The sequence below is a fragment of the Furipterus horrens genome, unplaced genomic scaffold (genome assembly GCF_987537825.1).
Source record: "Furipterus horrens unplaced genomic scaffold, mFurHor1.1.pri manual_scaffold_1, whole genome shotgun sequence".
Classification (NCBI taxonomy): Eukaryota; Metazoa; Chordata; class Mammalia; order Chiroptera; family Furipteridae; genus Furipterus; species Furipterus horrens.
This window is the reverse complement of record NW_028327171.1, coordinates 214350899-214378612: the sequence shown is the minus strand read 5'-3', so window position 1 is coordinate 214378612 and position 27714 is coordinate 214350899. Positions and strand designations below refer to the sequence as shown.

The 27714-nt window shown below is 53.0% G+C and overlaps 1 protein-coding gene and 2 non-coding genes across 5 annotated transcripts in view; all 3 read right to left on the bottom strand.

Moving 5' to 3' along the window:
- Window positions 1-7436: 7436 nt before the first annotated feature.
- ATG16L1 (autophagy related 16 like 1) overlaps window positions 7437-27714 on the bottom strand; it is a 32838-nt gene continuing 12560 nt past the window's right edge. The window contains exons 6-19 of one of the 3 annotated variants that reach the window (XM_090285025.1): window positions 27277-27342; window positions 24979-25065; window positions 24321-24377; window positions 24057-24104; window positions 23357-23459; window positions 20887-20992; window positions 17754-17824; window positions 16972-17043; window positions 11559-11679; window positions 11205-11310; window positions 9454-9603; window positions 9270-9317; window positions 8468-8569; window positions 7437-7833 (exon numbers count right to left, since the gene is read on the bottom strand). In XM_090285025.1, coding sequence (XP_090141151.1) covers window positions 7740-7833; window positions 8468-8569; window positions 9270-9317; window positions 9454-9603; window positions 11205-11310; window positions 11559-11679; window positions 16972-17043; window positions 17754-17824; window positions 20887-20992; window positions 23357-23459; window positions 24057-24104; window positions 24321-24377; window positions 24979-25065; window positions 27277-27342 — 1231 coding nt within the window. In that variant the 3' untranslated portion in view covers window positions 7437-7739. The remainder of the gene's footprint in view (window positions 7834-8467; window positions 8570-9269; window positions 9318-9453; window positions 9604-11204; window positions 11311-11558; window positions 11680-16971; window positions 17044-17753; window positions 17825-20886; window positions 20993-23356; window positions 23460-24056; window positions 24105-24320; window positions 24378-24978; window positions 25066-27276; window positions 27343-27714) is intronic. The other 2 variants (XM_090285027.1, XM_090285031.1) reach the window with 2 other exon arrangements.
- Window positions 12198-12455, bottom strand: LOC150022813 (small Cajal body-specific RNA 6). Its single transcript, XR_016513743.1, has one exon.
- Window positions 22243-22513, bottom strand: LOC150022812 (small Cajal body-specific RNA 6). Its single transcript, XR_016513744.1, has one exon.

Here is a 27714-nt window from a genome sequence, read left to right as displayed (position 1 = left end):
AGAGAACAAAACGTAAAATTCGAATTATTCCATTGTTATTTACATTTATAGCCATCGAAAAAAGTCGTTGGGAGCAACGCTGGCACTTTTGGGAAAATTTGTCAGAGTCACTCACAGCAACATTGGCACTCAAAGGGCTAAAACTCGGCGGTGGCTTACGGTGCTCTGGGCTGAACTTAGGCTGCTCGGCTCCTCTCTGTTTGGTGCTGCCTGGGCACACGCAGGCCCGGAGGCCACTCGCTCGACCTGGGGTCGGCTGGCTGTCGGCAGGCGGGGGTGGTGACTCAGCCGTGCGTCACACTGCGACCAGCGGGCCAGTCCAGGCTGCTTCCTCCTGGTCCTAGGGTCCCCGGCTGCACGTCCCAGATGTGAAAGTGCTTCCTAAGTCTCTGCTCGCCCCACATTTACTCATGTCCTAATGACCAAAATACTGATATAATTTTTCTCATGTTGATCCAAACTTCAAATTACGCAGGGCACTCAAAGGGTTAAAAGCCACCTTAATTCCAACAGGCACCTCTTCCTCAGTTGGCCTGGAGGATAGAGGGCTGTTGTGGGTGGGGCTGGCTTCCACCTGAAATCAGCAATGGAACCCCCTGGGTTCTCAAGGTGGGCAGAGTTTAGATCACGCCCCGCCCCTTGCTTGGATCTCTTCTACACCAGCCACCAGACATCATTGAATGCTTCCAGGGATGGGGAGATCACGTTCATCTTTCTCTGAAACCGCATGAAGTATGAGAAAACGTTTTACATCACGATAGAACCAGCCTCCCCTCTTCTCCGCTCCGTTGCTCCAAGTTAATCTCTTCCACACGTGACTCTGTCATAATTAGAACACAGGCCCTCATCCCTCATGGGCGCTGAAGCCCTCTCAGCACTGTGGGGTCCTACCCCAAGACGGATTTCAAATGTCCATCTTGAGGCGCCGTGCTGTGAGTGGTATGCCATGGTCCAGGTTTCCGTGCACCGGGAGCGTGTCGTACAAACAGCCCCAGACTGGAGTCCGGGGATCAGAGGCTCACTGATGAACCCACTGTGATCTCCGGAAAGTAGCTGGGCCTCACTGCTCTTTCCTTTCCTTCACCTGCAGAAGAGGAGCCCGCAACATGACTTGTAGGGCTGGGGAGAAAAGACAAGTGCTGTGCAGAGCGGAGGCAGAAGGCCCTGATCGACTTTCCCTTATCCTCTCTGAGGTGCCAGGCCACACGCACACTAGGGGGGGCTTCCATGGCAATGAAGCTGCCGTGACAGAAGAATTGGAGTGGATCACAACCCAAGTTGCTTACTCCTGAAGTGGGCAAAATTAGGTAGGTGCCTTTTGTAGGAGAGGTCTCTTAGGAACCGAAGGTTTGTGTCCCCCCCAAAATCCACATGTTGAAGCCCTAAGCCTCAATGTGATGGCATTTTGAGATGGGGCCTTTGGGAGGTGACTAGGGTTGAATGAGGTCATGAGGGTGGGGCCTGATCTAACAGGATTAGTGTCCTTATAAAGAGACACTCACTCTTTCTACTCTCCACGTGCCCAAAGAAATGAGTTGCCCTGGCCGGTGAGGCTCAGTGGATTGAGCACCAGCCTGCAAACCAAAAGGTGCTGGTTCGATTCTGAGTCAGGGCACATGCCTGGGTTGCAGGCCAGGTCCCCAGCTGGGGGCTTTCAACAGGTAACTGATTGATGTTTCTCTCTCTTTCTCCCTCTCTCTCCTTCCCCTCTCTAAAAATAAATAAATAAAATCTTTAAAAAAAAAAAAAGACTTTCTGAATCAATATAGTTTAGAAAAAACACAATTAAAAAAAAAAAAAGTCACGTGAACACGCAAGGCAATGGCAGCACCGACAAGCCACAAGGCCTCAGCACAGAACCTACGTGGCGGACGCCTTGACCTCAGACTTCCAGCCCCCAGAGGTGGGAGAAGTAAGTTTCTGCTGTTGTACCAGCTCAGACAGCGACAATTTGTTATGGCAGGCCGAGCTAGGACAAGGGCCGTGCTTTTCTTCAGATCAATGAACTGCCACAGGTCAAAAAAGTTTGGAAAAAACTGGCAATAATCCAGTTCAGAAGTACTGTTTTTTGTTGGTTGTACAATACTGTGAATGCACTAAATACCACCGAATTCTTCCCTTTACAATGGTTTGGTTATGTGAGGTCCAATTCAATAAACTTAAAAATAGTAAAAAAGAAAACAAAACGTTGTTCCCATGGTGACCCGGTACATACACATATATGCACAGAACAAAATTTCTACCAAACAGCATTTACCCTGACTGTGTGGCTTCTTCATGCATTTTTGAAATATTCTCCCTTTTCCTCAGTCTTCCTTTCAGCTGGTTATGACTCACTCTCCTGGGGCTGCTTGGTTTGTTTTTGCTGATTCAGTTCTACCAAATAAAAGCCGAGTACCCTCTCTGCGACAGGCACACGGGGGTCAAGGACATGGTTGCTCCTGAAACTCCAGAAAGGCTCCTAGAACCACCTGGGTGTGGACCCCAGGAAACAGCAGGTCTTATCACTTTCTAACTAGAAAGCAGACTGTTTACAGTCTGTCTTCTCACCAGCCTGGCTCGCAAGCAAGTCTATCCATTGTCCACTAAATCCGTTTTTCTAAAAAACGAAGCCCGGATTCCCCCACACTCCACTCCACGTCACAGGGCCGGAGCCAACACACACAGCCATGTGCAGGGCTCACGTTCCCCCGTGGGACACAAACTTATTACGTAATTGAGGAAAGTCAGCCAGTCCAGTGTGGGATATGTAAAAAAATCGGCAAGAGATACTGTTCTAGAATAAGAGAGACTTTAGAGAGGGGAGAACACCATGTAGACCTTAGTGTGGACCACTCCCAGGACAGCTAGCTGTCCTGGCTCCGGCCCCTGTCCCCATGTGGCTGGCCCGTGCCATCCGCTCCCGCCAATGGGCGGAACAAAGGCGACCCAAGCAGAGTGACGCGTGCTTGCAGAGGGACACGTGCTTCCTGGCAGCGTCCTCCGTCCTCCCCCGGCCAGACCCGCGTGAGGCCACCCTCTACGTTCTGCCCGTACCGGCCAGCCCAGCCCACCCAGACTCGGAAGAAAGGCTGCTCAGAGCCGTTACGTTTCAGGGAGCCTGTTACGCAGCAAAAGCTAACTGGATCCCAACTCAGACAAGCCAATCATCGGAACACACCGACGGAGCCGCAGAGGCGGATTTAATGGCGGGCGCACTGGGCCCCGACTTCTGAAGGGCCCCACAAAAACCCCAACTTTACACTTGTTCCTAATGACACCAAGTTTGGTTTCATATGTGCAATTTTAATTATTGACTGTGATGAGATAGTTAATAAGTTTGCAAAATGAAAAACAAGAAAAATATTTAAATATTTTCACATTTGTAATTTTAATTTCAAGTAGAATTCTGATTTTTTTGTCCCGATTTCTGATTGTTAATCCTACCATACGTATACTATCGTTAATTATAATTATACTTTTATGTCTGTTCAACTATTTAGAACTTTGCGATTATTATGCTATTAATTATATTATACATATATTCAAACTTTATTGGAAATAAAACATTAATAGTTCATATTTTTTATTTTTTTAAAAATATGGTTAACATGTATTTTTATTTTCCCTGTCTCTTTTTCTCAAGGGGCCCAACATTTTCTTCTGCGCCCGGGGCCTCAAGCAACCTTAATCCGCCTCTGCAGAACCATCAGGAAAGTGTGACTGACCAGTGAGCGGCCCCGAGTCACTGGGAATCCCAAACGGTGTAATTACAGCCTGGCGTCCTCAGTAATTTGGGGTGCATGCTGCCTTATGGGGGAAGTGACATGTCTGAAACCTATGTAATTTTATGAACAATGTCGCCCAATAAATTCAATACGTAAACTTTTTTAAAAATGAAGAAAATGATACGCCTGAGGTTTGCTATAAAATACTCTGATGAAATTGTCGAGTGGCAGGGAGGGGCTCTGGGGCTCACTGCACGTGTTTCCGGCCTCCTTAGGCGCCTGACCCGCCCGGGGTGGACGTCCCCAGAGTGCCTCCTGGGAAGCTGGGTCAGAAGAGGGCAGCGTAGCCCTGGGCGGGATTCACTAAGGACAGCGGGCTGTTGAGGAGCAGGGTGTGGCTGGAGCATGCAGAGGACGGGGAAGCATCTGGAATGAAGACAAGGGAAGACTCAGAAGCACGGATGGAAACCAGGACGGCCACGCTGCAGAAGCCAGAGCTCTCTGAGGTAAGAGAATCACTAAGGTGAGGCAGGCTAAGAATCATTTTCTGGATCAGTATGATCTTTTGCTGACATGTACCATGTAGCCTATGTGTTTTTACAGAATCTGTGCAAACACGTATTTCTCTGTACTTAAGATTTCTGAAGTTTATTAGCTTGACAACCTGGGCTTCCTGGCTTCCTTGTGTGCCTGGTGGGGGCAGGCAGGTCTGAAGATGCCCGCCTCCATCCCCTAGAGGGCTCAGGATCTCGGACAGCTTCTTGCTGAGCTGTGAAGCTTTTCTCCAGTTGTAAAATGGGAACAACTCAGCACTTAAGAATTTGCGACGCTTGGCTTCTGCAACCCAGCACGCTCCTGTGTGGGGTATCTTCTCCCGATGGCCCCCCCCAGGTGCGGGGTCTCGAGTCCACACTTCCAGATCTCCAGCTTCCAGACCACCTGTGAAGGCACACAGGCCGCTCTGCACACTTGGGCACACACAGTCTGCCATCAGGGGCTTCCCAACCCCACCCCACCCTCCATTTCCCTGTGGCCACCCAAAGCTTCCCGCGTGCCAGGATGTGGACAATCACAGGGGCTTCACGAGACTTACAGGACAGCGGCTCGAGGAGTAAGGTGGCGAACTTGATTACACTATTTTGGGAACTGGAACGAGGAACTATGAGTTCATTAAAATGATGTTTTTAAATTCTCCACTTCTGAAATTTTTTTTTTTTCTTAACAGAGTTTATTGAAAGGCTGATTTAAGTATCTACGATTTCAACCCCGGCTCCTGGCTCAGTGCTGATGGAAGGAGTCTGCTTAATGCTCTCAGAAGGGCTGTGCTAGCCAGCAAGTCGCGTGTGGATCCTCGCCTGAAACCGATCCCAAGTCACAGAGCCCTCCGCACAGGTTTTCCTTGCAGTGACTCCCAGAGCCGCGGTAGGCACCTGGGCGGGTCCTTTCCCTTTGAGATTCTTCTCCTTTGAGTCTCTGACCAAGCCAGCGCACACCTTCTCCGAAGACCTGGCACTGCGGCTGGGCAGAGTAATTCTAATTTGGTGAACCGCCACCTCTGGTTCCATGGGTGCACTTCTGGTACCTTTAAAAGCCATGGCTGTGGCGCAGCTTCCTGACCGAATCACTCCTCGGTGACAGCGAACAGTGGTGAGAGGCGCAGGGGCAGGTGGGGTGGAGCTCTGCATCCTCCTCAGAGCCCGAGATGTGCTAACATCTGCATCCAAGCTGACGTTTATAGGAAGCACATTAGCCTTCACCACCCAGGAATCATCTGGGAAATTAGAAAATGAACTCCTTCGCCCTCCGCCCACGCCCCATGGAACCCGCAGCTCTGGGCAGGCCTCCGGTGACCTCCCGGCAGTCGGGGGGAGACCGTGAGCTGGATGAAGTCACACCCCACTGCGGCGCGTTCACACCATCAGCTCAACTGTGGCAGTCAGGTGACCCAGAAAGTTTTCCAGTGTGGATGGACCTCAAATCGAAACATCTTTGTCAAAACCAGAGGGAGCAGGAATGCTCCGCTCCAAGTCCAAGGAAAACAGGGTCACTGAAGCTAATGCCACGCGTCCCTTAGGCCCCCTCGCTCTCTGGAGCACGCGCGGACCTCAGAGCTTGAGGGGCAGTGGATGCGAGCTGCTGGGCTGAGCAGATGTGCGGCCAGCGGCTCAGCAAACAGCGTGGTCCCGTAACGGTCTTTCGGGGTGTTCCGGGGAGACCCTAATTTGTAACGGCACAAGGCTGCTTGCTAGGCGTCTGAGCTGCCGTGAGTAAATCACCTCTCAAGGGGGTGACTCCCCCCCTGTGGCAAAGAGGCGGCCTGGAGGCCAGCAGGAGAGGCGCCGAGGTCACGGCCAGCCTGCAGACGGTCTCCAGCGCAGGCCCAGGAGCCTGCCCTTGCTGCCGTGGAGCCGACCACAGGGGTGACGGCAGCGCGGGGGACTCTCGGAGCCCAGCGGCCTGGGGGCTGGAGACACCCCTTTCCTGTTCCAGTTACGATGTGTAAACGACGGGAAACGGGAACGTCCCTGCTTACAGGCCGCGACGCCTGGAACGAGGAGGAACGGCACCGGGGCAGTATTACCCTTACTGACAAATGAGTAAATGCCAGGAAAATAGATGGGAGCGAGCTCTCCCCGCTTAAAGATAAAGGAGAATTTAAAAAAACCACCAAGAGACGTGGAGTTTGAAAAGTATATAACAGATTTCTTGTTTATTTACAATGAAGTTCTGCTGGGCAGCACAATTAAATAAATAGACGACGCTCCCTGGCCTGGGAACGCCTGCTCCCCTCTGCTGGGGCTCGCTGCACCGCAGACAGAGAAGGGGAGACATGGACGGTGGGCGGCTCCCCCGCCCTCGCCAGGCTCTGGCACTCACACCCACAGCTGTCCAGGGAGCAAGTATGGGAGGAAAAAATAAAGTGCAAATTAGAAAGTGATAAAAAGATTGGTGTTTCTCACTTGAGGAACCAAAATTTTATACACAGATAAAACGGGAAAGATAAATGCTTGAAAAAAAAAGGCCACAGGCCCATTGCAGCCTGGCCGGGCCGCAACCGCAGCTCCTGTGATGGAAAGCGGACGTCCACTCCCCGCCCCCGGGGCGGGCCTGCTGCGCCCCAGCACCAAGCGGGTATGCACGCGGTGCCCCGGAGCTGCTGGCTGCAGTCAGGCCCCCGCCCTCCATGTCCCCGGCCGCTGTGATCTAGACTGCAGCATGCACCCACTTTCTGGGAAGGGACAGGTGGGTCCAGGAAGACACCTGCTCCTGCAGCACGCCCACTTCTCTGGAAAAAGGGTTTCTGCACTTCCTCTTAAAAAAAAAAAACAAAAAAAAAAAACAACTTCTTAACCAAGTTCCAAGTTGAGGTTCATGTCTTGACCAAGAAATAGGTAGACGCAGGAGTTCTGAAGGACAGCTGCTCCCCGTGACAGTTTGGGACAGCTAAGGAAACAGCAACCGTAATCAGATGGGCGCTCCGTAACAATGATGAAAGCGGGCAGGGGGGCCGCAGCCCATGCTCCTCGGACACCAGGGCAGTCCCGGGGGCTCCCTGAGGACAGGGGCAGTCCTGTCTGGGTTTCTATTAAGCCAATGATTAAAGCAAGTTCCCCAGGGAAGTGACCCCGAGGCGACAGGACGCACGTTAGGCCAGAACTGACTCCGGAGGAGGAGAAAGCAGAGACACCCCTGCGTGGGGCTGCCGTTGGCACTGCCGCGCAGCGAGGCCCGCGATGCCCGCGCCCCGCTGAGGTAGGGAAGCTCAGAGCTAGTAGTGTTTCCCACGGGACGGGGGCCACGCCCGACCCTCTGCGAAGTGACTGCAGTGGCAGGTCCCTTTCAGTGTTGCTCCTCCAGGCCAGTAGAGGCCTCAGGCCAAACTCTCACAAGTCCCCTTCAAACGGTGGCAGGCCACCAGCTCCTGCTCTTCTCTGGAGGTCAAAGCTACGCCCAGCACACCACCTGCCAGGACAGAGCTGCGGCCCAAGTGCTCCTCTGGCTTCGGATCTGCTCTCTCCCAAGGAGGCGCCCTCAGTAATCGGACCACAGCACAGCTTTGCTTCCCTTGTCCACACTGACGACGTGGGAGCCGGAGGGGGACCAGGCCACCGCATTGATGGACGAGCTTCAAAGGGAGAGGTGGGAACATCGGTGAGGTCTTAGTGAACTCAACACTGGCGCCCTCACGTCTGGGTCAGGGCTTCCCTGCGGCGCCTCCCTCGCCTGGTGGCCCGCGCAGGGGTGGGCAGTCAGGAGAGCAGAGGGCGCCGAGGAGCCCTGCCCTTCCTTCAGGAAGGAGTCTGGGAATGGACGGAGCGGGCCTTGTCCAGTTCACACTAAGGGGAGAGCCCTGAGAGAACCGAGAGGACAGTGACGGGACCGCTGGCCGGGAGCAGAAGCTCCATCACCGCTCCTGGGGCAGAGAGAGGCGTTTATGGAGGAACTGGGTCAGCATTCTGACTAGCGCGTGGGCTTGGGTGGATGGGACAAAGAAAAAAGGAGCCTCAGGGAAGAGAAGAGAATGTCTGTCACTCTAACCTTCCCTCCACTGGCCACAAACGGAAAGATTCTGTAAGGCGGAGAAACTGGCAGCCCACCACCGTCTGCCACGCCGTGTGCCCGGCCTGGCTCACAGCGCAGCACTGAGTGGACCCGGCCCTCGTGCGGCTGGCTCAGTCCATGCCCAGAGAGCACGACCCCGGGGACCTAGTCACAGGACCCACCCACAGCCTCAGGGGGGCTCCCAGGGGCCATTTTACCCATGGTGCTTGGAGAGGACCTTCTCCACTTTCCCGGAGAGCACGCTCCACACGTAGAGAGAGCCCTCAGCTGAGCCGGCCGCCACGTAACTGCCATCAGGGCTGGAGAACACAGAAGACACAGCGTGGCATCAACCTCCCGCCCCTGGCTCAGCGTCCTCACGGGCCTCCTTGCAAGCAGCAGCGTCGTTCACGCCTGTTCCCTTGGCCTTGCCCAATGCAGAATGGTGCCACCACGTTACTCCTTGGGGCCCCCAGTCCCTAACGAACCCTCAGACTCACACACAGCACTAGGGAGAGCAAGGCAACCCCCCAGTGGCAGAGGGCTTCTTTCCGCGGACGGGCCGCCTGGCGCACGGCTCAGTGACGGCATAAAAGGAAGGAGGAAGGAAGCAGCAACCGTGGGGTGCTGGGCCTGACCGTGGCGGTGTACGCGGGAGAAGCACCGTGCGTGGAAGCTGGCAGAACCAGGAAAGGGAAGCACCCCTCTCCGGACAGCATACCCAGCTCTGTCCTAGGGGACTGTCCCACCCTTCCTGAAAAGCTCTCAAACAGCCCGCGGTGCGCGCAACTAGCCAAGTAGCCAACCACTACATTCTGGCATAGTCACAGAGGAGCACTAGGAGGGACGGAGACGGCGGGGGCGACAGTGACCTCTCCTACTGAACGACCGTGGCCACTCCGGGACACTCGGACCGAGACACGAACTCTGGCTCACCTTCCCAATGGGAAAGTGCCCGTGTTCTAACCTTTGTGATGACCCGGGTCGGGGTAGGATGGGCAGAAGGAGCGTCCCACTAACCTGAACACGACCCTCGTCCAGTCGGAGCCGCACTTGAACCCCGGCGCGCTGAAACCAACAGAAGGCACCGTCACCCGACAGCTCCCGGCTCTCAGGGTCTGACGCGGGGGCCGGGCCCCTGCTCTTCACGCAGCCCGCGGGCACCCGGCAGCCCACCACACCCGGCCGGCGTGCCCTCGGTTACCTGAACGTCTGCCTGACGGCGTGTACGCGGAGGTCGATGATCTTCAGCAGGTCGTCGCGGGAGCAGCTCAGGAGCTCCGTCCTCTCCGGGTTTAGGTCCAGGGCGGTGACCCTCCCCAGCAGCTCCAGCTCTCGGACCACAGCCTCCGTCCTGTCGGAGACACAGCGCGCCTGAGAACGTCCCGCAGAGAAGTCAGAACTGCGCCGTTTTGACCAGGATGCCGTGCCATGGAGAGGACAGGGGAGGGGAGGGGCAAAGGCGCGGCAGCTAGGAGGGAAACTCGCCCAGGGCCGCAAGCTCGTTCCCGACCTCACAGACGTGGCCCAGCGCCTGCTTCCTTGTTCCCCGGCCCTGCTCTCCGGCTGCGGCTCTGAGGGCCGGAGCCCGAAGCCGGGCACCCGTTTCCACAGCACAGTCAGCGCCGACCAGAGCTTCTGACCGGCAAGCGCTCATCGGGGCTCCCGTCAAACACGGAGAGAGCTGTGGCTTCTCACAGGCTTCAGGGCCCCCCACGTCCTTGGTGACGCTAGACATGAACCTGGGACACCAGGGCAGAGCCACCACACTCCGCAAGTCCCTCTTCTTCCTTTTATTCTCCTGCTTCTCCCTGGGTCCCAGGCCACACCAGGGCCGGAAACAGCAACCCTGGGCAGGGCACTGTGGCGGGGCAGCCACCGGAGGTGCGGACCCGTCTGCAGGCATCTTGGTGTGAGCTTTCAAGGCAACGATTTCCAATCACGGACCATAACCAAGCGAGAGGGTTTATCTTAATGTGGGTAAGTACACGGCCTGAGGCAAGCGCTTCCTCGGCACCTGGGATCTTCATCAGTCAAATTAGGGGTGGACCCGGAGACTGGATCATCCTGTTTAGCTCCCAGATTCCACGGCTCAGTGTTAAACAGCTAACCAAAGGTCAGGAATAAAACTGGAGGCGCCGTCCAGTGCCGCGAGCCTCATGCCAGGCCTTCCGAAGCCTCACCTACGACCGCGGCTGCTCACTCCCCGCTGAGCATGACTGCCCGGCCCCGCGGCCCCGGCCCCAGCCGTCCCCACTCAGTCAGATCGCCAACCGCAGACTAACTAGCCAGCCTCGTCCCTCTGGACTCCTCCTGCCACGTGCCTGTCACCCCCGAGCCTTGGCCCTTCAATGGGACCCTCCAGCCTTCTTGCCCTTGTGGCCCCCCAGGCAGCCCCTCGGTGCTGTCCTGCTACCGCTTCACGTGCTGTCTGACCGGCCTGCTCTGACACCTCCACAGCCCTCCCCTGAGGACTTCCAACCCCCCTCAAAAACCCTGCTCTGGGTTTCCGAATGTCTGTAAGACACCACAAACGACTGCCCTCATCCGAACGGCTGCTGCACCCTCCTCCTACGCCGGTCGTGGATTCTGTCTTGCTTTACTTCTTTCTCACCCTCTACATTCAACTTGTCACCAGGCCCTGTCCGAACCCTCGCTCCAGTGGACCCCCACTCACCCCCCTCCACTGCAGAGTGCAGATCTGCATAAACTCTACCCACCTCCCGGCTGCCCAACGCACCCTCTGAAACTGCGACCCACGCAGCCCACGGCTCCCAGGAGGCAAGCCTCTGCTGAACGCCCAATGGCTCCTACGACCGAGTCCTTCACAAAATGACGCACGAAGCCCGTGGCCACCTGGCCCCAGCCCACTGTGTCAGGCCCATCTGCCCAGACCCCGACGTGTCCTGCTTCAGGGCCCTCTCACCCGCCCCGCCCAGCCCCAGGGTGTTATACCGGATGTCCCAGAAACGAATCTTCTTGTCGAAATGTCCGCTCATCACACACTGCTCTGTGCAGACGATGTCATTGCAGCTGGAGCCCGCAAACACTGTCTTTATGCCTGAAAGAAACCCGCACGTCAGTGGTCAGACAGAGCCCCCTGCGGCTGTCCCCATGACCCCACTGCCCCTGACCCCAATCGTCGGAACTACCCATGTAAGCGAGACCACCACCGCGGCACCACTCTGAACACGCGAGTGGGCCGGACTCAAGCCGCGTCACACTGACCGCACGCTTCGACACAGAAGCACGCGCCCCTGCAGTTCACGCCTAATCGCACACACAGACAGAGAGACCGAATCTCCTCACAGACTTTGCTGCGCAGGTCCCAGAGTTTGAGGGTCCGGTCGTGGCTTCCGGAAACGATCCGTGCGTTGTCCAGCAGGAACTTGGCCGAGAGCACCTTGCCGCTGTGCCCCGTGAGGGTGTGCTAGGAGAGGGAAACACAGCCGGGTGAGCCTGGGAACGGCAGGCTGCAGGGAGCCAGCTCCTCCAAACCCCGGACCACTGGCGGGAGTACCCGAGAGAGTAGGAGCAGCTGGGGAAACGCCCAGAAAGCCGATCTACCTGTGGGTGCTGCCCAGAGGCGAGGTAGTAAAGAGGAAGAGGATAAATCTCCCACCACAAACATTTAAAATAACACCACAGAAAAACAAAAGCCCACCATCACTTGTGCAAAGTTCATGTGCCCCCACTATCAAAAAGGGGGGGGAGGACCTTTTGAAACAGGCTCCGTGACAGAGACCCCCCCCCTGAAACGGAGCTCTTGTGCATGATTTGTAAGTCTGGATTGTATCAAGTCGCAAACTTTTTAGAGCCTGGGTTTGAGCCAGTGCCTCTGAAAGTCGAGAACCGACAGGCCCGAGGCAGGCATGGCAGGCCTCACAGAAGGAAACATCAGGCCCCTTGAAACACACAGCTGAAAGTTCGGGGGGGTCTGCAACCAGAGGTCTCAGCTTAAAAGTCAGATCAGAACCAGATACCACACTCCCTGCAACCACATCCCTTCACAGACTGGCTGTAGGATGTCAACCACGTGTCCTCCCTGGGCTCACCAGGGAACACAGGCCTGGGACATCACTGAGTGTCAGCTGCCCTGGTGCCCATCAGAGCACTACTGGAGCCTGAGGGAGCGAGGCAGCTGGGGACGCCACGGATGCAGGGAGGGGACCTGGGAGTCAGCCCTTTTACTCCTCATCATTGACCTCTTTTATATTTGCAAAACCCCAGAGGCTCAGAAGGAATTCACTGATGTTTCCTTTCAAATTAAAAAAAAAAAAGGCTTTAGAAGACCCTTATATTCTTCCTTCACTGGTGACAACGGGTTTTAACCCCACTCCCAAAGATGAAACCTCAGGGTTTTGTATTACGGTTTTAGTGCTGCAATGTTAGAATTCTGCTTTCCTCTGCACCCAAAGGGGCAGCCCCACTCAGTACAGGATCAGAAAACTTGGGCCCCACGCACTTCTCCCTTTCTAAGGAGAAGCCTGCACTCGCCCACCTCGAAACCTCTGTGACTCTGGGACTGACCTCTCGGCTGCAGGCTGCAGGGCTGTGGCAGCTCCCACCAGGCCTGCTGGTAAAAGCGAGAAAGCTCCCGCGATGCAGCTTACGTCCACTACAGCACAGGAACACGAGCCCACTCAGTACAGCGCGTCCCGACTGTGCCCATCACGGGGAGACAGAAATCTGGGCAGGAACTTCTCATGCAATGTCAGTTATGTTCTTGGTAAAGAACTATTTCATCAAAGAGTGAAAATTCTGCCCTGGCTGGGGTGGCTCAGTAAGTTGGGCGTCATCCCGCAAAAGCAAAGGTTGCGAGTTTGATTCCTGGTCAGGGCACTTGCGTGGGTTGTGGGTTCAGTCCCCAGACGGGGAGTGTACAAAAGGCAGCCAACCAATAGATGTTTCTCTCCCTTTCTCTCTCTAAAATCAGTAAGCACATCCTCAAGTGAGGATAAAAAAATTTAAGTTCTGTATATATGCATTGTTTTCTTCCTTACACAAGTAAAATCACATTTCATAAACAGGGAGGAAAAGACACCGCCCATGGATGGGCTGTGTGAACGCACTCATTTTTACACACTCTACACGCACACGTTAATACGTCCGTACATTTCACACGAAAATATTCTCAAAAGTGTACCTACTGCGTTTCTAACACCACAGTGTGAGCAGTTTTCCACGCGATGGCTGAAACTGCACGGGCCGGGGGGGGGGGGGGGTCACACTGATTTGGCCCTGCACAGCCCGGCTCTCCAACTTCATGTGAGAAGGCTGGTCCCTTCGCCTCGCTGGTTTAGGAGGATGGACCGAGGCGCACGGGGGACAGCATGCACACTCTTCCTTTCACACCCCTGCTCCTAAGAGTCTTCGTAAACACTGTAACGGCTGATCACCTCCATGCGGGGAGATGACAGTGTAATTGAAACTGCCCTGGCCAGCAGCCGTGGCACTAAGTTTCAGGATAACGGACACCGTTGCACCGAACACCGATCAGCACACAGGAGGAACGTTTCTGTTTCCTCTTAGCCCTTCACACGTCTTGTCAGCTCGCTTTTTGAAAGAGCTGGACCTCTGCTAACCTTGTCCTTGGGGAAGACCCGGCTGGACCTGCCGGAGGCCGACCAGCTCCATCGCCATGTCCTTGCTGAGGGGGAATCGAGTCACCTACAAGCATTCACTTTTAACATTAAAAAGTCCTTATTTTAAGTGGATCATGTTTATTAAAAGTTCTTTTATCCACTTGGCATCTTTGATATGAAATTCTAACACTACGTTTGGGTTTTACATTCATTGTTCCAGCAGGGACTCACAGGGAGGATGCGGTGGGCTGTCACAGCAGCCGCCCCCACACAGGAGGGAGTCCCTGCACAGGCTCCTGTGCCTACGGCAGACCCTGAGGGCTGCCCACAGCACAGGCAGCCCCCGTGACCACCAACCAAAGATCACGGACCCTCCCCCAAGTGCAGAACTTGATGAGGAAGTTTCTGAAACAGACACCACCATCTGAAAGCCACTCCTCCCGGTGGACACCTCCCCACGTCGCTGTTAAGAGAAGTGAGTGGGCGGGCTTTTGACCCCAATCCCTCAAGTAACATCTCAGAGAGCACTGACTTTCGATTGTTAAGGGCGTCTAACACACCTGGTATTGAAGTCCTCTCATGGGCACCTTTCAATGCCAGGCTGTTTCAAGGACCCCTTTACAGAAAGGGTTGTAAAGCAAGCACTCACCCAGCGGCCCCCAGCATCTGGTCTCCCCCAACACCACTCCCTAGTCATTGAAGTTAAAGTGATGCTGACCAGGTCTTGGAACCCGAGTTTCAGAACATGGATGTCCATTCATGTCTTCCAACATCCTTCGTCAGCTAGGGTCTAGGTGGAAGCCGCAGTCCCTATAGCAGGGAGCCCACCTACTTCCAGGTCCTGCTAAAAGTCTGATGCACGACACAAAGGCCCCCTGACCTCGTCACTCATTTACCGAGGGACAGGACACGGCTGTGAGCAGACCAGGGGCCCACAAAGCCAGCTGGTCCACCAAAGGAGACGACGGCCTGACGCCAGCCCCCAGCCTGAGCTGGTGCTCCAGTGCCCTGACCTAACCCTCTCCCACGAAACTGGCCCACCTTTGCAAACCTGCTCACTTGGCAAGTTTCCCAGAGCTCCCTTGTCTTCAGGTCCCGGACCTTCTTGTTACGCCAGACCCAAAGGCCGATGGCCCGCCGTACAGAACTACTGATGAGAGTTGTGACAACTGACAGGCTCCCCAGCCGCCTGCCTTCCTCCTCCAAGGGCCTCAGCCGTCAGGAAGGCTGGAGGTCCCTCTTCACTAACCAGGTTTCCTGCATCTCAGGCTAGAAAAATCCAGGCTGACCCAATACAGGAAAGAAAACAGGCCTCAGTTCCAATTCTCCCTTTTTTACCTGTTAATGACAGGACCTGAGGCAAACCTGAGCGCCAGCTCCCTCACCCACCCACCTCCCCAGGCTTCCCAAGGACTAAAAGCAGTAATGTTCACAACATCCTCAGGCCTGGCGCTAATATAGAGAAACCACTCAAGAAAAGCCCCTTCGCTTTAGGTAAATTAACGACTGCAGACACAGGCAACCGTCTTAAACGCCTAGTAAGTGACCGACGGTGACAGGGACCGCGACAGACCCCAGGAAGGGCCACACTGCTGCCGTGAGAAAAGGCGAGGCCCTCTTTCCCACACTTGGCGTGCAGAACTACCGCGCTCCAGCTGCAAACTCGTTCACGCATCCGAGGCCAGAGGCGAGCCCCACCCCGCCCGTGGGCACCCAGCAGCCCGCGCCGCTCCTACACGCGGACGAGAACACTGGCAGGCACGAAGGAGCACAGTCTCCGCCGTCTACACGTCTCAGACCTGGGTGTGTAGCCCCAGATCACCTTTCAACCAGGAGTAAAGGACTTCCACTCCTTGTACCTGCCAGCTTCTAACACGGCTCGCTTCCCACACAGCTGCGCAAGGCAATGCCGTTTCCCGTGTGGGTAGGCACACAGAGCTGCTGCCAAAGCTTTCTGGTGAAATGCTCACCAATGTCAAGTTCGGCCCCATCTATCTTTCGGTGGCCCTTATTAATGACCTCAGGTGAAGGCTCCTTCAAGCTTAGGGAGAAAATCTGTCTCCAAATTAAGATATGTTTTTCATTAGAACACAAGCAACCTAACCCTCAAGTTCTGGTCTGGGGTGGAATCCAAGAGCCTTCGCGGCAGGTCCGGGTTCAGATGCAGGTTCCCTCCACCCCGACACCCTCCCCCCGCCCCCCCGTTAGCTTTCTCAGCGCTGTTTCCCTCCACCACAAGCCACACTGCGAGGCAGGGACCAAGTCTTAGAGCCTGCAAGGAACACAAGCTACTAGGTGGACCAGAGAGTCTGCTTTTTTTCCCATAAAAAAGAAGACATTTTACATTTTCACCAATCACTTTATTGATTTGGTTATTGTGAGTGTGTCGGCTATCTCCACCTATTGGCTTCTAGTGGGTAGAGGCCCGGGTGCTGCTAAACACCTTCCAACACATAAGACAGCCCCACAGCACAGAATTATTTGGCCAAAATGTCAACAGTACCAAGGAACTTCTCAAACCCCTTGGGACTTGTTCAGTCACAGCACCTTCTCTATACACGGCATAAATCTTTTTATGCGTTTCAGCTGCATTTTTACCATTCTTGAAATAATAAAACATAATATGCCTAAAACACTGTGTACTTTTTCATCTTCAATATTAAAATGGCTACACAAAATTCACCAATTTTGATGAGTTTTTTTTAAAATGCACATTGATATGACAGCTGTCACAATACAATCTAACAAAATTGTTCTGAATAAAGTTAAAAACAAATAAGCAGAGCTTATCTAGAGCCATCTTATGGAAAAAACAAACTTTTTGGCCAACCCAGTATCTGCGGGCACTAAGATCACAGAAGCTAAGCCAAGACTGGCACCCATGAAGGGACCTCGTTCTGAGGAACAGGAGCATCCCTACTGCAGATATTTTGAAACTGAATGGCGGACAAAGTGGGAGTGCAAAGTGGAAGCCAATCTTCCCAGGGAGGAGAGAAAAGGGCAGGGAAAGCAAGTGCGGTTTTCAGGAAAACCACCACAATTCTCCTTAATAAGTGGAGCTGCCACTGCCTGCACGCTGTGCCTTGAGAACCACGTGAAGTTTGGAGACTATCCTGACTTCCCTCGCTGGGTCTTACCCGTAACCGATAATCATCCACCGTCCAGATCCGGCTCGCAAAGTCATTGGAAGCTGCTAAGAGGTAAGATCCCTATAGGGATAAAGGGAGAGAACAAACTTCAGCCAAAATCCAGGAGTTCACTCACACAATGACACCCCCCAACAATGAAGTCCAAGAAGGTCCAGATGTCTAAACCTGCACGATGGTCCCAATGCCGGCTGCTGTCCCCAGTGTGCTGCCGACTCACACCCGCGACACTCAGACCTTCCCCCAAACACATGCGTTCTCGCCCGGGTGCTGCAGGGCCCTCCCCCTCACATGCAGCCCGGCCTCCTGCGCTCACTACCCCACCGCCCGCCTTCGGCAACAGCAAATACTAAATCTCTTCAGCGTCCAAGCCGAGAGCCCTGGGGTGGGGGGGGGGGTCGCCGCTCCCCTGCCCCACCTCCCACTACCCCTTGGAGAGCTGCTCATCTTTGGCGCATCTACCTGGATTGGATGCCCTCCTCTCCATCCACAAGGCCTCGGCCCCAACTGGGATCTTTATCAAGCCTGCAGAGACGCTAGCTGGCTGGCTGGGTCACAGCAGACCTGCCCCCCACACACACACCCCCGCCCCCGTCTTCAGCTCATCAGCACAGAATTTGTAATCTACCTGCATCCTCCTCTAACACGGAATTTACTCAAGATAAAGAGCAGACGAACCAGGTAAGCTATTTTTAAACTTTGAGACCCAGATGTCTGAAATTGTTTCTAAACGCCTCTCAACGCACCCATTTCCCCGGGTACCAGATACTTACAGCACTGTCGAATTCAATGCTTGTGATTCCTGCGTTACTGCCGGAGAGGGAACCCTTGAACTCACACTTGTCTGGATAAAAAGAAAGATGGAAAGACAGGCAGTAAGGCCAAGGTGTGAGGTCAAACAGGGCACAGAAGCGACAGGAGCCGACGCCATCGGCAGGTCAGCAGTGCCCCGCGCCAGTACAGTCACCCAGCAGGACGGACGGAGACCGAGACCAAGACCCACCGCAGTCAGTGTCTAAGAGCCAGGAAGGTAAGCGGATGCAGAGCCTAGCACTTTGCACATGCGTTCTTTTGAATAAATTTAGTGTAAATATATCAATCCATTTAGTTTCACTGGGCTCAGTAGGTAAAATTTTCTTATTTACATAAATACACCTTTTGATTTGATCAGTGTTTGTGCCAACTTAACTATCCCTTTTGTGGAAACGGACTGTCAGATTCTCAAGAGCCGGTGTGATGATTCTCACCGAAGGTCTGAAGGAGCTTTCGTTTCCGTTAGGTGGGACTGGCTGGTCACTGGAATGCCGGTTACGCAGGTTTGGAATTTCTGTAATTTGTGCTTTCACCTGCTCTGTGCCCATAACCGAGACTGGCAGCCCCACTGCCTGCCATGGCTCCCCCGCCGCCATCCAACCTCCTTCACCAGGAGACCCAGCCACACGCTCCTGGGGGCTGCGCTCAGGCAGCGCTGGCCCCACACACGGAATCGGCCATGATGCAGACACAAGCTCAGGGGAGTACAAGTCTCAATGATGATGGGACTACGCTCTTTTTTAAAAAAGCAGCTTAAGGACGACCTATTTAGACAGGCCAGGGAAACAATTAGGGGGTCATTCCAACCAAACTCATAAAAGGGGAGCACAGAATAGGAAACATTTCCACAAACAGCCTTATCTCTTACTCAGTACTTCTAAATAATCATAATATGAATACGGGTATGGAGCTGGTAAAATACATTTAGGGCTGGCATTATTACCCTGGTCAATGAACACCACCTCTAAATTTATTTGCAAAATACAGCACATTTAATGTCTCTTCCTGGATCCTACCTTTCGTTGGATTTTCAAGAGTCAAAAAGGCCAACATCCACTAATTAAGATCTTTATTTAGATTACACCTTTATAGACAAAATTATTACTGCAAATTCTAAGAAACATCTCTCTGGCTTATGCTCAAGATATTGGTCTATTTGTTCGGCAGCCAAAATGTAGGAAAGGATCAATACATGCTATTCCACACAAGAGCTTCAACTCAAAAGAGCAGACATCTTATTAAAGCTCTGGTACCCAGGAGGCTCCAGGGAGGCCCTGTAATTCCTGACAGAGCGTCTGCCTCTGACAGAGGGAGCAAGCACAGGACTCCCACGGGGTGGGAAGCACCCTTCTTCTGAGGAACGAAACTGCAGACTGAACAGGCTGTCTACGGAATAAAGGCCCTACGAGCAGCTAGGACATGACTGATTTACTTGTTCCTGAACACTGTAAAACACAATGCCAAACATTTTATGCTATTCCTGTAGACCGAGGAGAAACTTTTACTTTACTACTAATAAATTATGTCCTGGTACATATTACGTCAGTATTAATTGCAATGAGCGTTTACTTCCTCTTTTACAGCAAAAAATGGCAAGTGTTGGTTTCTTCTAATTTTCTTAAACGCATTTTCACTGACCAAGAAGTAAAACAAAAATATTTCTAGTGTTAGTTCTATTTAGTCAAAAGGCATAATCAAAATAGACCACCTGCTTAGATTTTTAAAAACAAAACCTCATAAAATTTCTATTCTTAATGACAGTTTTATTATTATACTAGTTTCAGCAATTATCATTCATGAGGTGTTTCAGGGTAAAACACACACTCTAATGGGCTTCAACTAGCTGTAACTGCCACGGATTTAACTACTGAGTCACCTTCCTGAAAATCAAACGCCAGGGCAGGTGGGTCTGGGGCTTTCCTGACGGTCCGCTCTGACCCACGGGACTGAGTGACTGCTCTTGCTCCAACCACAGAGCAGCTACCGACATGGTTCTTTAGCAGCTCCGTTGCTTAGGGGAGGCTGTCATGGAAAAAACACGGAATCTGCAGCCAGAAGACCCAGCCCAGAGCATACGTTCCACCTGTCCTTTGCCACAGAACCTATTAGCCGTGTGAATCAACTATGTAACTGGTAATGTCTCCTGAGTTTTCAAATACGGGTGACACCCACCTTTTAACTGCACGGGGCTACAGGTGCATGGGCACTAACTGTGGGACAGTGAGCACGTGTGTGTTGTAACTATGGAAACTTGACAAAGCGGTTCCAATAAAAACCTTTTCAGCCTATTCTTGCTTTACTAAAAGTATATGCAGCCCTGGCTGGTGTGGCTCAGTGGATTGAGCACTGGCCTGAGAACCAAAGGATCGGGGGTTTGATTCCTAGTCAGGACACATGCCTGAGTTGTGGGCCAGGCCCCAGATGGGGGTACAGGAGAGGCAACCATGCACTGATGTTTCTCTCCCTCTCTTTCTCCCTCCCTTTTCCTCTCTCTAAAAATAAATAAATAATAAAATAAAAATAAAAGTATATGCATATTTAACAGAATCTCAAAATGTCCTAACTGGGCTACGCCCCAGCTTCAGAATTCTGAGCCATGGTCTTGGCAACGCCCTTCCTGTTTCAGTGCCACCCCATTTCTGAGTGCTCCGAGGTCATTTCTGAAACAAGGGTCTAAGCAAAGACGGAGTCTGGACCTTAGGGCCCTTGTCTGATAAACTGTTTATTAAATACATTTTTTCAAGGCTATGGCCATCAGCATTAAGTGCATAAACCACAGTGTTATGTGTGGTTTAATTAAGAGTCCACAACTGTTTGACTTCTAATTTTCTCTCTAAAACCGGTACTATCTTCGATGTTCTGATTGTACAGATTTTAAAAACACAACACACACACACCCATAACTTCACTACTGAAACCTCGGAGTAACCCTCCTCGGTTATCAGGTGTAACTGAGCTGGTGACGATGCTCCGCTCAGGCTCCTGAAACGAAGCGCCGTGCTTTGAGAAGAGGCACCGTGCAAAGGCCGCCGGAAACCACGTCCACCAGATGCCTCCAGCACAGCTCCCTCTGCACCTCCAGGGGGCTCTTACCTCCGCACACCTCCCAAAGCTTGACCCTCCGATCCATGCCTCCCGTGGCCAGCAGCCGGGAGCCGGGACTGAACTGCACCGCGTTCACTTCCCCGTCGTGTGCGTCCTGCAAGATAAGCGCCCTCTCAGACGCAAGCACTGCCATTCCCAAGGAGACAGAGCTGCCCTCGGGACGCCTCGCCAAGGCCGAACACTCGTCCCTGAAGCCAGGGCATCCCAGCGTAAGCCAGCTTGGGTTCCCAGCCCAGGCGTTCCTAGGAACGCTTCACAGTTCCACTTATGTAAATACAGTGCAACTTCCTTGGAAAGGGTTCAAAATCTGTGTGAACTGCTTCAAGTTTGTTTTCACATTAATTTTATTTCTCCTAAGAATAAGAAATTTCAATCTATATTCTTAGATGATCTTAATAGCTTTAAAGTAAGACTGGGATTACCTGCCTCTTTGGGCCCCGACGGCATGAGTACCTAGCTCACGATGTGTCGCCCAGCACGGCTCTCCTGATACAGAAAGCGGCCCCAGCTTTGCTAACATGGGGATACCCTACTATGGAGTCCCGATACGTGGACGCCGGTGCTAGGGCTACGCAGCAGTGAGCGAGGGGGATTCCACGGAGGCACCAACGCGTACCAGCAGCGCGACCTCCGCAAGCCTCTCCCCTTCCTGAGGCCTCAGTGTGCTCGTCTGTAAAGAAGGACCCTCACAGGTCTCGTGACTCAGGGCTGTGCCTGACCACAAGACCGTCAACAGGAGAGAACAGGTGTTACTTGGGGAGAATTTAAGTCCATCCTAGGGAAATCACTGAGTCTGGCGTCCACGTGGGAACATACAATATGACAGGGTGGCACCTGTGTTCAGGATAAGGGAAACCAAGTACAGAGCCTCCCACCCTAGGAGAAGAGGGAATACCAGAGATTGTCACTATAACCATGGATACTGACTGAAACATAACAAGGAGACTGGATGTCACCTGGAATTGAAACATAAAAACATAAGCAAACTAAGTTCTTTTATTCCCCATGTCTGTCTGAAAACTTCCATAACGAAAAGAAAAACAAGTCCATGGATTACAAATATCAGACCATTAAGCAGATCATCAATCATTTTCCCAGAAGATCATCTTGGAAAGACAAAAGCTCATCCTCACATCTGCTTGAGGCTGGAAGAGACGCTAAAATGCTGTGAGCATGACGCTATTAACTGACTGGATGCAAACATCACCTTATTATTTCTCTGCATGGTGATCGGATTTCCCACCCCCCATGTCCCACGGCTGAGAAGGTGTGTGACAGGTGACCAAACGTTTTAGCTCCGTGCAATTCCCTCCCTCATGTTTTTAGACAAATCTCTGCGGAAGAGGTCTCAGATTGAAAACTTGAGATCACGCACCGCCACGCCCATGGCTGCCGCTCGTCGGCCTCCTGATAGCTGGCCCTGTTGGACAGTTGTCAGCTGTGAGCTGTCCACTCTCAGAACACACACTGACAGAATCCCAAATTATCAGCCGCCCATTATCCCGTGCACACAACTGAAATGTGACGGGAGGACAAATGGGCTGCTGGGAGCCGAGGGCAAGGAAGGGACTGTGACATCAGGTGCCGTCAGACCTTTTACCAATCATCACGGACCTCTGCGAGGGGCCCAGCCTGGGCAATGGGACTGTCTTTACAACGTCCCAGGTGGCCCATCGCTAGCCAGCTCCGTGCGTGCGCACATCTAATTATTAGGGTTCCTCCGCACACCTGGAATGGAACGCTCCCCCATATAAACTCCATCCGGCTTTACAGTGAGTCCTCTCTCCTGAGAGCTGGCTCCTCCAACTCACCGCACACGGCCCGAGTGTCCACCCAGCTGCCTGGGGTGTGCTCGTCCCACCGGCCTGTCTGCTCCTTTGTCCGAGGCCCCGAGCCAGGCACCCCTCGCTCCCCCAGCTGGCCCAGTGTCGCCCGCCCCCCCCCTTGCAGGGACCGCGCTATTCTTTCGTACCAGGACCCAGCTCTGAACTCCAGTTGGCAGTCCTAACATCGCAGTGGCCCCTGCCAGCACCGTCTCCTGCTCCTACCCATGTGCTCCTAACGGTAGGAAGTCACACAGATATCATATGTACAAACCACGAAGCCAACAGCTGCCCTACTAACCCTTTAACACAGACCACTGACTAGGTTCTGACTAACGTGGCGGCAACTGGTGACAGCAATTGCTCGAATCACGGACCTGTCACCACGCCTCACCCCTCACGCCTCCAAGCCCCTCTCGGCCAATCCCGCACGCAGAGGGCAGCTGTAATAAACCCTGCCCTCTGGCGCTAAGCAGAGTGTGCTCATCCCTGCCCCCAGACAGAGCCAGCAGCTGTGAAGGCCTGAGATAAAGTTACGCAGGAGACAGCCTCGCTACAGCAGGAGAAAGGACGCTCTCTTTGTCATGCTGTCACCATACGAGGCCTGGCGGGGGCTTCGGGGAAGCTATACTTACGAAGAAGCACACCGCGGTTGTCGGGACCCTCACTTCTTTGCTGGAACCAGGATGGGCATCCGTAGTGTCCTGGGGAACTGGAAGGGAAGAGACAGAACGCCTCCTAAGGAGTAACACAGAGGAGAACATCAGACAAGGCCGCACAAGGCCCGCTGTCCATCAAGACCGTTTCTAACCAATAGCTGCTCTTCCCTTCAGACGCCTTACAGAGCGCGCGGCCGGAGAGCAGCCTCACTCACACGTCAGCTGGGAGGTCAGGCGGCCAGCACACAGCGGCGCTCTCCTGCTTGCTAACATGACTCCAAAGCTCAACACGGAGAAGCAGCCCCGAACTGCTTCCCAGTCGGGAAACTACCAGAAAACTTGCTCAACATAACGTAACTTCGGGCTCAGAAGGAGCTCGTTGGCATTTTTGGAAAACAAGTTTCAAGATGCTCTGTGCCCAGTCACATCCCCCTCAGCGCACACCATGGTCAAGGCGAAGTCGGACGCATGCCAAGGAAGAGAGGCAAGAGCGTGGCTGCTGCACAAAGCACTCAGCCTGCCGCCCCGCCCGGAGCCGCCGGCATCCCCAGGGACATGCAAAGCGTCTTGGTTAGCACATGGACACTGATGATCGGGGGCAGAGAAGCGGTGGCCAGCTTAATTATCATTGACCCACACCCGCATGCGGGATAAGAGGAGTGGATAACATTTTCACCTGGCAGCATCAGGAGAGTGATGTCCCAAAAGGGGAGACTCGGACAGACTAAAAGGTAAGGCCAGAGATCACCACGCAGCGAGATTAAGAGAAAGGAGGTTGAGGAAAAAGAAGCTAAATGAAAAGCTGAAATTAAGGCATCTGTATAGACTGCACCACTGAAATTCTGGTGTATGCTTTAAAAAATGGTCATAAATCATGGGCACAGACTTAGGTATATTTACATACATATCAACAAGGGAAGGTGAAGGTTTTCTAACCTACCCAAAGATATTAGTGATAGAATCCAGAAGGCCTCCAGCAGGCTGCGAGAGTCGCTTACTAAAGAGGAGGGGAGGATAGGTTTAAACCTTAGAAACATTTTTCCCAAATAATCAATCAATAAAAACAGTCCACAAAAACAGGTACCTGAAGATGCTTCCCACTGAGTTCCCAAACCCCAGCCAAGAGACCCATCGCAGCACAAACCACCAGAGAGGAGAAAAACCCAGCCTCGAAGTTTTAAAAGAAACAAGGTCCCAAGCATCACATTACCGTCTGGGACAGTGACACTGTCTAGCTGGCCGTGAATGACCAATCCCCTTTCTGTTTGTCCTGTGTGGCCAATAAAACGAACCCTGGAGCCCAAGTAAGAATTGAACAATGAGCTAAATGATCGCCCTGCCTAACAAGGTTTGAACTGCCCACCGGAGAGGCCGCTGGACTTTTCCTGCTTCCCTTCACAGCTGGCGGCAGCACAAAGGGACGCTCGCCTCCCGCTTAGAGTGCAAGACAGGGACACCTAAGAGCCCGCTGGGCTCGGTGGCTGTGCGAGGGGGCCGGGGGCCAGGAGCGGCTTGGGCGCGTCAGACTGCTGCCGTGGCCACAACCTGCTGTCCCGCTGCGCCTGAGCTCTCCTTCCTGGCCAGACCCGTCTACTTACGTGGCCGCCCTGCTGATGGCTCGCATGGCAGAGGTGTCCTCGGTGTGATCAGAGGTTTCATCCACAATGACTTCAATGTCATCATCCCTGGAAAGAAGGGCAAGAGGCTGAGTCTTTGATTCTGCTCAGCAGGAGCTTTGTGATGAGTCTGCTCTGCAAATGCTAGGGTCACTTCCTAGTCACACACAATCTATGTGACTTGGCTATGACAGCGAAGGTTAAGGGGTCCCTGGAGAAAAAGGAGCTGCCGTGCTCCCAACATTCAACCTGTTCAATTCAGATCCAGAGTTCCAATGGAAAATAACCTACAAGTGAGCTTCTGACCCTTTAAATCCCAGTCGGAAAGCAATTCAATAACGGTTTGTTACGCCCAAAACCACATACCCAGGACCAAGGCAGATCCTGCCCATCAGAAGTCTCGTTCGCAGCTGAGGGGCCCCTGCCCTCCAACCCCTGGGCAGTTCCCGTGAGACGGGTGGAGGGCACAGAGGACAGGCTGGGGCAGCTACAAAGCACAGGGAAGCCAGCGCAGGGAGAAGGCCAAGGTGAACAAGGAAAGGGACCAATAAAAGGGCAGTGAAATCAATGTCTGCCTTAAGGACCATTTTAAATATTACTTTAGTAATATAAAAAACAGAAAAGCAAAATCTAAACAATTCATTTAGACTCTGGGCATTTTATATTTAATACAATTGGTGCTCCTGACATCTGGGGGCTGTCGCATTTCACATGGGGTCACCCAGTCCCAGGAACACACTCCTTTGCTACTGTTTACCCATGGGACGCAGAGGCACCTCTTCCTCCTTTTCCTGGGGGGTGGGGGGGTAAGTAATTATTTTGGTCTTAATGATCTCCTAGCGAGTTGCAATCTTCACGGAGGAGTAAAATAACAAAATGTAATAACCCGAGACTGTATCACCTAATTTTTGGATTCTTAAGAACTTGAAAGCAAGATTTTTTTTATGACTGATTATCGGATTAAGTAAATATATACTTAAGAACCTGTTACCAAGCAAGTTAAACCAAGTCAAAGTCAACTTATTTTCCTTGGCTACTGCTTCTGGGATTCGGTGTAAATGAACCCCGTCCCGGCCAGGACGCAGAGGGGAGCAGAGGCAGGCCTGGAGAAAGAGGACAGGGCCGGGCTTTCTTTCGTTCTCGGCTGTGGTCTGGGGAGTCACTGTGTTCACACGGGGTGACAACAGACCAGCAGAGACGGCAGAGGGGCAAATGTGAGCTGAGCCTATGGAAACCTTTGAAGGTCGACTTTCACAGCCATAAAGGTGCTCAGAACTCTGCTGATTATCAAACCCTTCGAATATGGAAACGTTCTTTCCCCCAGAAACGCCTCTGAGGGAAGCACGGAGAACAGGAACAGGCCTTGAACATCAGACACCCCAAGTCTGCGTCCTAGCTCAGCCCCGTTCTCTGTGCCAGACCTGTCTAAATCAGGCTGCACCCAGTCATGCTGGCAGAGAGGAGGTGGGCAAATGATACCATGCAAGCTGTTGCTTTTAAGTCAAATCTCGCTTCCAGGTCAATTATTTATTTACTTTGGGAACAGACGTGTGAGGTTCCTTTCCCACATCTGAGAGTACAGAAGAAACGTGCCCTCTACACCTAAAGCAAAGGCTTGGTATGAGAACTTTGTTTCCTTATAAATTAAGACCTCTGGCAGATGACCACTAACTAAATTTAAACCACTCCCCTCCCCTTATGTGGAAGCAGCGTTTTAAAAACTAGCAGATCTTAACTCCAATGCCATATCCCAGACTATGTTTCAATAAAAAAAAAGGAACAGGGCCCGAAGCAGAGGCAAAAGGATTTCAGTCACTAAAACACCCAGCAGGCCAAACAAAGCTTCAGCTGCAGGAAGATTCCCCGCCCCGCCCCCAGCCGAGGCAAAGCTCCGCCTCGTTCAGGTCCTTTTGTGCCCAGAGACCCCAGTCTTCACTTCCGTTGCAGAGATTTGCCCCAGCGTCCCCTCAAAGTCACAAACCAAGAGAGCAAGAGGAAGAGCCCAGCCCCCGTCGGGGGTGGAAAATGGGGCCATGTCAAGAGGAAAACTGCGCGGCCGTCCCCCACTAGGGGGGCAGGACGTTAGAGCCCACGGCCACAGCCGTGAGGAGTGCCAACAGGAACGCCTTCCCGGGACGTACTGAGTGTGCGTTCGTTTCCCCCCTTAAATCTTTGCCCTTCCTTCCAACAATCTATAAAACGGTCTCACAGAAACGATTTAAGAACGAAGGAGTGCGCCAGGTGATTAAGAACAGCGCTGACCCGCGCGTCTCTACTTACTGCTCCACAGGTAGGGGCTCCTTCGCTGCCTCCGCGAGCTCCTTCTGCAGCCGGGCTTGCCGCCTCCTGGTAAAGAGAAAGCAGCCCCCCGTCTGCGGTTGCTTAGGGAAAGCATGGGGGGCTTCGGCCCTTATAATTATCGGGGCTTAGTCTCAGTCGTGACTGCTTTCTGCAGCAATCGGCCTCACACGAACATACCAAGAGCATGAAGAATAATAGCTAAGACTTCCTCAGAATTGATTGAGCTTGTGCCTGGCTCGGTTTTATTATTTGACAGGTTTTAACTTGTGGAATCCTCATAACAATGCCCTGAGGTTAAGTGGCACTATTCCCACTTTACAGGTGAGGACACTGAGGCACAGAGAGGGTCTTGAGTCACCACAATGCATGACCTCAGTCCATCAGGGCTGTCACAGCGCACCCGCTTCTCGGCAACAC